At 40.6% G+C, this 12095-nt stretch overlaps 2 protein-coding genes across 2 annotated transcripts; one reads left to right on the forward strand and one right to left on the reverse strand.

The window, feature by feature from the left end:
- Positions 1-4764: 4764 nt before the first annotated feature.
- Positions 4765-10124, forward strand: LOC116187333 (far upstream element-binding protein 2). Its single transcript, XM_031515989.1, has 6 exons — positions 4765-5239; positions 5806-6092; positions 6382-6471; positions 6551-6622; positions 6717-6833; positions 8876-10124. The coding sequence occupies exons 1-6, from the start codon at positions 4840-4842 to the stop codon at positions 9887-9889; spliced, it is 1980 nt and encodes a 659-aa protein (XP_031371849.1). The 5' UTR covers positions 4765-4839; the 3' UTR covers positions 9890-10124.
- A 418-nt stretch (positions 10125-10542) lies between these two features.
- On the reverse strand, positions 10543-12044 carry LOC116187335 (uncharacterized protein C6G9.01c). Its single transcript, XM_031515991.1, has 2 exons — positions 11782-12044; positions 10543-11193 (listed from the first exon to the last, which is right to left on the reverse strand). The coding sequence occupies exon 2, from the start codon at positions 11174-11176 to the stop codon at positions 10784-10786; it is 393 nt and encodes a 130-aa protein (XP_031371851.1). The 5' UTR covers positions 11177-11193; positions 11782-12044; the 3' UTR covers positions 10543-10783.
- Positions 12045-12095: the final 51 nt, after the last annotated feature.

The raw sequence follows: 12095 nt of genomic DNA on the forward strand, positions 1-12095 counted from the left end.
ATGCCAGTTCTATGATTTTGCTAGAAACAACTGAAGATCCTGATAGCAAATCTTTCTCAGCTGACGAAGGAAATGTCGTCAAGGTCGAGTGTGAGGTGATACTTGTCCTTAGGGAGACGAAGGAAAGTGAACAAGCTCTTCCCCTCATAGACGAGATCCCTCCCTCAAAGAGCATCGGTCGCCTTCTGCTTGTCGATGATTCTTCCTCTGACGCCTTTCCCAGCAAGAGGATGCCCATCATCTTTGTAAGAAAATGCAACATACACATTTAAACAAATCTGATAATAAACAAGAGAAGCCTACATTACAGGTCGACTGTTTTCTATCTTTCCTTTTGTGAGCAGAGAAGGTGGCAAGGGCGTATGTTGTAGTGCCATATAGAGTCGGTAATCCTCCTTCTCATTGTCCTAACTTTGAAATGGTTAGTCAGGAGGGCAGCCTTCTTCCCTTTGGCCTCGAAGTCGCGTTAAATTGAGGGGCGATACCGGGGTTATGAGTAGGGGTGATCGGTTTCGGATACCCTATTTTTTTTCACGATACCCGGACCCTATCCTTTAAGGGACCGGTTTGAATCCTAGAACTAGAACCTGTATTATACCACAGGTTCTGAGTACTCTGTTGGAACCTGTAAATTTTTTTATATCGCTAAATAAAACCGAAAATATTCCATCAATAATCAGTAATCACCGCAAATTATTTGATTTAACAACGTGTGATCCCCTACAAAATTGTTTTTCGATATTTAAAGAAGATAAAACCATAATCATTACCTATTTTCCATAAACCAGCTCAGGAACATTCAAGGAATCAATTGCAGAAAAAGCTACCTGTCATCGTACTTCTCATTATAAATTCGAGCAATTAACTGCGTTATTTTACTGGCAAAGGACCAAGATCACGAAGTCCAGCAAGATCGAGACAAATTTGAGATCCCAATACCTCAAATTAAATCAAAAGTGGGATTAGAAACCCAACGAGATTTGGTTCCATCACCGTCAGAGGGGACAATTAATCGAAAATCAACCAAGCTAGAGGAAGTCGACAAAATTAGGAAACCCTAGAAATGAAAACGGATGTCAACAATAATGAGAGGAGGGATGGCGGAGAGCGGAAGAGAGGGAAAGGGAGGCAGGCAACCACGAAAGCGATGAGGGCGGGATGAGCTTCGCACCCGCCAAACAACGTACCAGGACGTGAATCGAGGCGAGAAGAACGATCATGGAGAGGAGCTGGAGTGGAGAGTACTTAGAGTTGGAGACGAGAGGCAACCGACGGAAACAAGAGGTGGAGTCGGAGATGAGAGGCGATTTAGGATTCTTCATGTCCTGTGTCTTCAATCTTCCCGACTCTGTTAAGACTAACAGAGAATGAGACTAACTTTACCTTCTTCTTTTTTTAAGTAATTACCATCCGGTTCTGGGTACCGGTTCCGATTCCGGTTCTGGGTACCATGTAGGTTGGAATCGAAATCGGAACCGGATTTCACCGGTTCCTTATTTTAATACCCGGACCCTACCCTATTTTCAATTCGAGTTATTCGAACCTTACCCTACCCTAGTTACGAGGATCCATCCCAGAGAAGAAACGGAAAGAATGGAGAGGAGTGGTAGTAAAAGGTGTTGACAAAAGAAGAAAACGGGCCGTCATGAGAAAGAGGAAAACAACATATGCGATCAATATCATAAATAAATCGATCTCAAAGAATATTCAACTCTCGTCTCTTGCCTTATCCCCCAAAAGAGACAGAGTTGGGAAATATTATCACATGAGCTGCTTGTTAGCATACCAATATTTAGTTATCACCCCGACTGGATTTGGTGGCCAGTGTCTTCTCGGTTTTCCAACAAGTTCATCCCGAGCGAAATCTCCTAGACACTTTGATCCTGATCCAATTGGTCTCAACCTTGGGGCCTGGCCGCCATCTATCACCTCACGAATATGAGGCCAACGTTGCATTCTGTGTTAGCCGCTGCACCAACCCCATCCCGAGGGACGGCGGCCACCGGCTAAGCGCGCGCACACACACACCCACTTGTTGGGGTGTCGATTGGTTAGTTTAATCAAATGAGCTAGAAAGACAAAAAAAGTGTAGACAAGGAAGGAACCATGCACAAAGTTTTCTTTTAAATCCTAATTAATAAAAAGTTAGCTTGGGGATGCCGTCTAATATGATTTGTTAAAATTGGTTTGTAAAAACAAACGGGCATTTAGCGTGCTAATGTCTAATATGGAAACTCTCTTCGAAGAAAGAGAGGGGGGTGGGAGATCGCTATTCACAGCTCGATCCAACGTCCCTATAGCTTGGCGACGCTGCCCCCCACCCCCTTCTCATCCCTGGCAACTTGGCAATTGTTTTCTTTTTCATTTCTTTTCTCAATTTTTTTACAAACTTAAATTTAATAAATAAATTACTCTGTTTGGTTAAAAATCTAATTTATTACAATTATTTTGCTCTTACAATTATTGTATTTCTAAAATTTAAAATTTATATTTATTTGTTGTATAATTCTATAATTTTCAAAATTTGATATTACGTGCAAGGTTATATTATCCAAAATCAGTTTAAGTGGCCAGTGAGGGTAGTCGAGGTTAGTTGCAATCACCGCATATGTAGTAAGGAAAAATGTCGAACACAGCTAATTGGTCAGCACCGGCGCTATCATCGGCTCTGGGAAACAATAACAACTATCGGAAGTAATTTATCAGAAACATTAACTGTTTGATTAGCTTGGGCTCATGTATAAAAAGTTCAATATGTCATTATTAGTAGACCAATTTAAAATACTATAATTTTATTCGTCGAGTTTTTATTCACTGTTACTGTAACGAACAACGAGGATTACGGAACAAGAAGACGCTATGCAGTCTAATCAACATTTCAGCCCTAAAAGTAGCACATCTCTCACTTTTGACATTGAACGAAGAAAACCCTTCGTCGATAGATTAATTTGGAGAAAACCCCTTATGACTGATTGATGTCTCCAAGCACATTAATAGGAGCGAAATAAATAACCCTGTCAAGCAAATTAGAGAAAATGTCCAACATAGCTAATTCGTTTCGGCTGAAATAAATACTAGCCCGTGCCAGAAATAAGAACTATAACATAAGTAACATATTATGAATATTGTTCGCGGCCAACTTAGTGCCCACCAAACAGAATATCATTTTTCCATTCATTTGTGGAGAATATGTGATTGCACAGACGAAATGAACCTTAACTCAAATAACGTGTTAGAAAAAATAATAAATCATAAAGTGCTCTATATAAATTAATACGGTTGTATTAATATATATATATATATATATATGGATATCATATGCTTCTTTATATAATTTATTTTCTTTATCAAATAACTCGAAACTGGAATTAACTACCTAAAATGAAATTGAAAATAAAGTTGATAATAAAAATATAATAATGGTAAATTATAAAATAGAAAAATAAAGTTGTATATAAAGTTAGCTTTTTTATAAAATGAAATAAATATATAAAGTAAACAAATTATCTAGAATAAGTTGTTTTTGAAAAATAAAAATAAGAGTGTATAAGAAATCTGGTGAGAGACAGATTTGATAATTTATGTGTAAAAAATTAATTTAGTATAACATTCTTTTTTTTAGGTGAACTGGTGGCCGAGGATAATATTCTTTAACAATATATATTATCTCTATATCTATATACGTAAATATATTTACACAAAACTAATAAGAAAGGGAAGTCCACACACATTCAAGAACAAATGCCTAATTAAAATGTGCAACAAACTGAAAAAAAAAGAAGAGAAGCTGATGCATTAGCAACTTAAAGCCATTGGAATTGATGAATTTGTTATTAAAAAAAAGGTCAAGGAAAGAAAATACTTTTCAACTTAACCATCTGATGAACATTCTGCAGAATACATCAACGAAGCACATTTGTTTTCAAACAACAGAGCACATATATCCTTCAAGCATATAAAAGAAGTGAAGAAATATAAGTAATTTTGTGACATTTCTTTAGAAAAAAAAAAGGACAAAATTCCATATAAGAAATCAGCTCTATTCATGACAATTTATAAATAGGGTCTATTTATTAATATAGAAAATGAAGAGCATATTAATGAGTGTACATTATTGGCTAAATTCAATTTAGAAAATATAAAGTAATGCCAACACCTCATAGTTATCTTTAAGAAGAATTTGATGTGACAAAAATTAAAATTTATAGTCTTAATTTTTTTACTTTTTTAAATGTTGTTCTAATTACTAGGGTCAATTAGATAGATTTACATAGAAAAAAAGAATTCTATAAATTAAGAATAATGCGCATCTAATCTAAGATTTAAAACAACAAATGTATAAAATGTATAGCCAACAGGTGGATTGAGTGGGAAAATAACCCTACTCTCCCTCGCATTCCAACGGATCAAATTTAATTGCTTTGTAAAAGTAGAAATTCTCATTAATATACTCTTCATTTCTATATTAATAATTGGACCCTATTTATAAATTGTCATGAATAGAGCTGATCTCTTAGATGAAATTTTCTTCATTTTTTTTCCCAGGAAATATCATAGTTATATTTCTTTTCTTCTTTTTGCCAATTATTATTTCATTTTATGTTTGATTAATTTACTACAAGCCCAAGCCCAGGCTCGAGACTCTCGGTTCGGACAGCCCACAGTCTCTGTCCACATGAACTACGTATCCCTATACGTATGAAATATCTCCCCAGGCCCTTTACCGTATCCCCCCTGCCATATATAAGCGCGTTCGCGCACCTCTTACTAAGTCTCTCTTCAATTTCTAGGGTTTCTTTCCCCACGCACACAGGCACGCTCTCTCTTTCTCTCGGAGCAATGGCGGAAGAAGCTCAGTACTTGTCCGATACCGGAAGCAACAAGCGCAAGTACGAGGAGCCGACGGCTCCGCCTTCTACTCGGAGGGCGAGCGGATTCTCCGCGCCCATCCCTTCCGCTTCTCCGGATTCTGGCCTCGCTCCCCCTCCCTCGTACAATAGCGTTCCCCCGCCGGCGATCGACGATGTGCAGGCTCAGGTCCAGAACTTCAAGCAGAAAGCTCAGGAGATTGCCTCTCGGCTGCTCTTCAACGCTAGTGTTGGTAGTGGTGGCGCCGGCGCCGGCGCCGGGGCTGGTGCTGGTGCTGGTGCTGGTGCTGGTGCTGGCGCTGGTGTCGGAGGATATGATATCAAGCGTGCTAGGGTTGACAATGGTAGCGGATTTGATATATCCGATAGAGGTATTTATTCGTCTTTCAAGCAATTTTTGCTCAGGTCCTTGCAGGAACATGTATTCTATGCTAGTTCAAACACCGAGCATGATGTATGGGGTTGAAGCAGCTAGACTGAGAACAATCATTGGTAGAAGATAAGTTGTAAGGAATAATGGAGAAGCAATATGGTGTAGTCTTGGAATGTTAATGACGCATGTCTATATTGGGGAGCCTTACAGAGTTACCTATGTGGCTTCAGAAACTTAATTGAAAGAGAGGGAGCGGTGCGTAATTGCCCCCTATTGATGGCACCGTGGCTGCGGCACTGGGACTTTAAGAATTCGGAAGGAACAAAAATTTTGGCTAGAGTCTCTCTGGTAGCTGCGATGATAATGAACCTTCAAATAGAAGTGATTACTTTGGTGTACATTGTTCTAGGAGGATGTCGAGTGTGTTCTACTGCTTTAAGGAAAAAAGATTGAGTGTGGTTGAAAGCTATTTCTGTTATTTCATGTTTAATCAAACTTGTTTGTTTAGTCTTCTTGGAAGACTACAATATGTAGTAAAATTGTGGCTTTTGTGATTGGATACAGATGGCAAACCTGCACTTAATTCAGCATCTTCAGCGATTCCTGTTTCATATAATAATTACGGCCAGGGCACTAGCAAGAAGATTGAGATCCCCAACGACCGAGTTGGTGTCATTATTGGCAAGGGTGGGGAGACTATCAAGTATCTCCAGAACGAGTCTGGGGCTAAAATTCAGGTCACGCGTGACGTGGATGCTGATCCACATGCTCCTACTAGGGTGGTAGAACTCATGGGTACAGTAGAGCATATTGCCAGGGCAGAGCAAATGATAAAGGAGGTTCTCTCTCAGGTGATGCTTAATCATACTATCTTCGTTTTTTGTTCCTACAATTTATTTTGGTGCTTCGATTGCTTTTCCTATTTCCAGAAAATTTCCTCAAAGATCAATCAGAAATTTCTGACCAGCAGCTCTATGGGTAGAGCAAGGCAGAACTGCATTGCTACCTTTTTGTGAGCATGCAGAAAGATTGAAAAGATCTATCGCAAGTTTATTTATATATGTAAAATATATATATATATATATATATATTTTACATGCCGAATTTAGAGGTCATCTGACCTTTTGACTTTTGCACCAGGCTGAAGCAGGAGGTTCTGGCATAGTTTCTCGAAGGGTAACTAGTCAGACTGGATCGGAACAGTTTGTAATGAAAGTCCCCAATAACAAGGTACAAGGGAGTTTCTCATCCATTTTAACTTTTCCCAATATCAATATGCGACGTTCTGCAACATGGCATGCATTTTCAGGTTGGATTAGTTATTGGTAAAGGAGGCGAAACAATTAAAAATATGCAAAATAGGACTGGTGCTCGTATACAGGTAAAATTCATATGCACATTATTTGTGTCTATAGTTTGTGTTACCACATATTTTCTTTAAAGTTATTCTAATGGTTAATTATTACGTGCTCTAGGTGGTTCCATTACACCTGCCACCTGGTGATACATCTTCTGACAGAAATCTGTACATTGATGGTACAAGTGAGCAAATTGAGGCAGCTAAGCAGTTGGTTAATGAAGTTATAAGTGAGGTATGGTGGACTATTGTTGCATGCATCATGATTCACATAGGTTGTGATTTCCTCAATTTGCCACATGATTGTTAGAAAGTTAACCTATTTGGTGATTTGGTTTATGCTGCTTAAAAGGAAGGGTGAGAAAAGAATTGTTTGAGGTGGATTTCCCAATTCATTCTGAAAGCTATATCTGGGTGTTTCCTTTCTGGCTATAAGGCTGGATGTCTAGAGTAAAACCCATAAGTTAATTGGGTTAATCGTCTAGTTGTGCACTCTGTGTCCACTCTGTTGGATATCTCAGGTTTTCCCCATGCATTTGTTTTGAATGTATATTGTAGAATTATCTCTGGTTGGTTATGTATACTGGTGAAACATAGTTAAGTTATATTTCGGGAATTTCTCAGTTATCTTAGGGTGTACTTTCTGAAAATATGTTTTAACTTGAAAGAAATGCTAGGATATATCTTATCTAAACTATCATCAACTGATTGTCTCCCCCATGTTAATATTGAATAATATCCTCAAAAGTGTGCTGTGCATTTGATTGCATTTGGTTAGTTTGAAATTACTTACATCTATCATAATCATGTTGGATCTCTGCAATGAGTGAGACTCACTAACAATGAATCAGCTAGTGGTTTTAGGCACTAATCTGGATCTTATAGAAGGTTCTGACAACACATTACGGTGATTAAGATACTAGTCTTCTCCATGTCCGTCAAAAATCTTCTGGTTGTCAAATATATTAGGGTTTAGACCTTGCTGTCTTCTCTCTCAAGTTGAGGTGTGGACATAGGAATATGTGAAGGTGATTACTGTTGTCTGCGTCTGGTGCCATTGATCTTTGTGCATAAGTCCTTGAGGAATGCTTTATATAGTTGCTGTCCCAAGGTTTGCTGAGCTCACCACTCCAATGATATATTTTTGGACGTGCATCAGGAGTTCCTGGATATATCTTAGTGGATACTTCCCACATAAGTTCAGTATATGCTTATTCCTGCAATATCATATTACTGATTGTATTGTTGGGACTGTTGTAGGGTTAGTTTCTTTCGAGCTATGGTGACACCAACATAGAATTCTTTGTTGGTGTTCCCCCAACATTCTCTGGTATGGTTTCAAATTTCACCCTTCAATGATGACATATGCCACTGGGAGAAAATTAGCAACTTCGTGTCATGGGGATAATTTTTCTTGGGTTGACATTTGAAATAGTGTTTTGAACAATTGACTTTACAGTTAATATGGTGTTTTGATTCGAGTATTTTGATTATAGTCTTTCTGCTTCCTACTGTCATATCCAATTAGATAGGGACCCGCTGGAATGATACTTTTTTGCTCGATTAGACTTTGTTTGGGGAGGCTCTAAAGTCATTTGATTATTCTAATGTCAATTCACCAGTCGTTTATGGGCGCTTCATTTTTCTTTATCCCTTTGTCTTAATGCTTTTTATTACATCATGGTAAGTTCAATAGCAATATTAGGTAATATGTGCTTTTCCTGATTAAAAAAAGGGTTATATATGCTTTCTGCTACACTGACTTTTACCTGACTGATGATACTTTTTGAGCGAAACTTGAATATACTGATACCCGAAGTATGTTCGCAGAGTTTCAATTTATAACACTGCTCCCATATCTATTGCAATATATATCAGTTGTAGTAGAACTCCATATTTGCTTGTCTGTTTAAATTAGAGAAGTTGTATAGTTTTTGCAATGTGTTGTACCCATTCACTTCAAATAGGGAGAGGATGGGGCCTCCTGCAGGAGTGATTCGAATCGGTAATTACAACCACCAATACGGTATGTGGGTGTCTACAACTCCTCTCGATACAAAAACGTGATATTAGTACTGATAAAGCCATTTGCTAATATTTGAGGTTTCATATTTGTTGTTGTATTTGTGTATATGTCCTTACATGTTCCTTTGTGCATGTTAGTTGCATATTTTTTGCTCTATTGTTTAATATAAGCCATTGGAACTCTCTATTCTTTTATTCTCACCTATGAAATTTGTACTTTGTTCATATGAGGTCATTTCGTATAATATGCAGAACCGTATGAGATCTTCAGCAATGTCTGGAGGGTACACACAGCAGGGCTACCAAGCGAGGCCTCCATCGAACTGGGGAGCCCCGCCCATGCAGCAGCCTGGCTATGGCTATGTTCAGCCCGGAGCATACCCTGGGGCCCCACAGTACAACATGATGACCCAGAGTCAATATGGGAGCTATCCTCCACAGGCCTCGACTGGTGGTTATGCCTCTGGCTGGGACCAGTCCTCAGCTGCCCCGCCTTCTCAGCCAGGTGGTGGCTACGATTATTATTCCCAGCAGCAGCCTGCCTCACAGCAGCAGCAGGGGCCCTCAGGCGGCACCACAGGGTCGACTGACCAATCAGGCTATAACTACAGTCAGCCACCTTCTGCTGCTTCATATGGACAGCAAGGACATGGGTACTCGCAAGACGGATATGGAGGGTACTCCCATCAAGCCCCTCCCCCGTCGGGCTATGGGCAACCTTCGTCTTATGACCAGCAGCATCAGAGCTACAGTGCCAGCTCAGGCTATGGTAATGCAACAAACCCGACTCAGGAGGGGGTTGCGCATTCTTCTTATGGGGCCCAGGGGGATTCTTCTCAGGCAGCACCTCCACCTGTGCAACCTCCTCCAGCTCAGTCTGGGTACAGTTCTGGCCAGCCTAGTTATGGGATGCCTCCTACTTCTCAGCCTGGTTATGGGGCACCACCAGTACAAAAGCCTCCGACATATGGCCAGTCTCAGTCACCAAGCACTGCAGGAGGTTATGGCCAGGGAAGTTATCCCCAGGTGCCATCATCGGGTTACGGGCAGGCCTCTTACGGGGCGCCACCCACTGCTCCTCAGGGAGGTTATGGGCAGCAGCCTCCTCCATACGGTGGCTACAGCAGCAGTGGTGCCTATCCACAGCCTCCGGCTTACTCTGCTGATGGTGGTGCAGCCACTCGTGGTGGTTACGAGGCAACCCCTCCTGCTTCTCAGGCTACTCCTCCTGCAAACACAGCTTCCAAGGCTTCACCCCAGACTTGAGTTTTTGACTGTGAAGTTGGTCCTAGTCGGTGTACCTATAATGAAATGGATTAGTGGGATTTCGAGGTTTTTGTGGAGTTGGTAATTAGGTTTTGGGTTCAAGGGTATGGGACGAACTGCTAGCTATAGGGTGGAATCTGTTATTTTTTGGTCCGAAGTTTAAATGCTGTGGTTTATGTTTACTGCTACCCTTATTGTTGACTCTATGAATTATGTGCTATCATTCGAGTATGAGCATCTTCTGATCAATTTCGAACGGGGAAAGACAGGCCTCAAATTTGAACTATGGGATCGTAGAGCATGGCAGTTTTGGCTGATGCGATGCTTTTCCTGAAATGCAATTTTATCTTGCTGATGGCAGTGGTGGCATTTGATTTATCAACCCATGTCATACTCGAAATGAAATGCAGTTGCTTCCTGAAAGGGAAAACAGTTGTTCTCGTAACCAGATGCGTAAAACTCAGCTATCATAGAACTCTATGCAATCATTTGGCGCGCACTCTAATAGCAGGAGGTAGTTTGTCTGGTACATATGGTCACATAGTGGAAGCTGTTAGGGTAATGTAGATGGTTAACAACTTAACCTCCACTTCTATCTGAACATTTTCTGTCGAAGAAACAAGCGTATGGTTTGATCATTCGGGACAAATTTGTACCTTTGAATTATCTGGCTCCTTCGATCATTTCATTGATATAATGTACTATCACACGGTCACATAGATCAAATGCTGTATATTGCCGATTACAGTGAAAGACATTGTCACTTTTCTGCCAAAACTTCCTAACCATGCGGAACGCCACATTACACAACCAAACTGCAACTCAAATTGGGACCACCTTCGCTTTCGAACCGAATCCAATCAACGGGATTGTTTTAAATAAGCAGTATAGAAATCAGAAGCAACAAGAGCAATCGAATGGGCAAAGTGGGGTTCCCCCTGCATCTGCCCTGTTGATCCCCAACTCCTCTTCTGCATAGATAGCAAGCCCATCATTCGTCCTCCTTCTAGGCCGAGAAGGTTCGTCACTCTCGTTCTCCTTGAGGCCCCTATCCGTCTTTTTCCTCCTTGGCTTCTTCGGTTTCAAACTCCCGTTTTCTTTATGCTTCTCCTCCTCCTCCTGCTCACTCTTCTTTCTCTTTTTCGAGGCAAAGATCTCATCGATTTCATCCTGGGGCTTCTTCCCCAAGGGAGAGGGCTCCTTTGCCTGGGGAGAAACCTCTGTAGCTTCTACCACTGGCTTCTCATGGCTGTCCTTGCGAGTTTTCAGAGACTTCTTTTTCGGCATCGAGGAAACTCAAATACCTGCATGCCAAACATCTATTAATAATCAACCAGACACTAGAAATTGAAAAACGATCGATCAATCCCAGCAACATCATTCACAAAATCATTGAATGATACTCCTGAGAAATTCCTGGGAAGCTATCTAAGTTAAAGCAATGTCATAAAATCATAGAACGATACTCTTAAGCAGCATCTTAAGGGCATGCCAAATCAGATTACGACATCGAACTTCAAGACCCGTGAAAAATCCATACAAAAGAGGCTTATAGTTATGAAAGACCATGAAGAAACCAGTAAATTCAGTCTTCATCGGATTTGAACGAGCCTGGCGTTATATCGTAATGCGAACTCACAGCTGACACAGCTTCAATATGGACAAGCTTCTAATATAACAAGCAGCAGCAAGAGCGTCAGCACTTCATCAGCAGCTTGTACTCCAGCGAAAACGAAATCATAAACTTATGCACAGTCCATGTCCAAGAGAAGCTAATCGATAAGGACTTTCATATATAACCGCAATAAGGCCAACCCCGATTAAAAATTGAAACTTTTTCTCCGGATCGAACCATTGCAAATCAATCAGCTCAAACAAGTGAAATCCGTCACCTCTTTCACTTCAGCTGGGCAATGACAGAACGGGCGGGCAACAAGAATCGAACTAGTTGCAGGCGGTCACTGAGAATTGGAGAGAGAGAGAGAGAGAGAGAGAGAGAGAGATGATAAAGGCAGTATAAGCGATGGATGCTTAGGAGGTATCGGCTTCACGTCCACCAACCACCATGCGAGAAGCACCGAAGCCGAAGCAGCAGCGAAGACCCAGATAGATGAGGAGAAGGAGGATTTCGAGGGTTTTAGCAGGGGGGAAGATGTCGGATAGATTTATATACGGGCGGTCTGGTTTTTGCGTATCATGAAGATTG

Source organism: Punica granatum, chromosome 8 (genome assembly GCF_007655135.1).
Source record: "Punica granatum isolate Tunisia-2019 chromosome 8, ASM765513v2, whole genome shotgun sequence".
In the NCBI taxonomy this organism is placed as follows: domain Eukaryota; kingdom Viridiplantae; phylum Streptophyta; class Magnoliopsida; order Myrtales; family Lythraceae; genus Punica; species Punica granatum.

Coding starts and splice junctions, on each gene's coding strand:
- LOC116187335 (XM_031515991.1), bottom strand. CDS start 11,176: ATGCCGAAAAAGAAGTCTCTGAAAACTCGCAAGGACAGCCATGAGAAG.
- LOC116187333 (XM_031515989.1), top strand. CDS start 4,840: ATGGCGGAAGAAGCTCAGTACTTGTCCGATACCGGAAGCAACAAGCGC. Junction 5,240..5,805: donor ATTTGATATATCCGATAGAG/GTATTTATTCGT, acceptor GATTGGATACAG/ATGGCAAACCTGCACTTAAT. Junction 6,623..6,716: donor GGACTGGTGCTCGTATACAG/GTAAAATTCATA, acceptor TACGTGCTCTAG/GTGGTTCCATTACACCTGCC.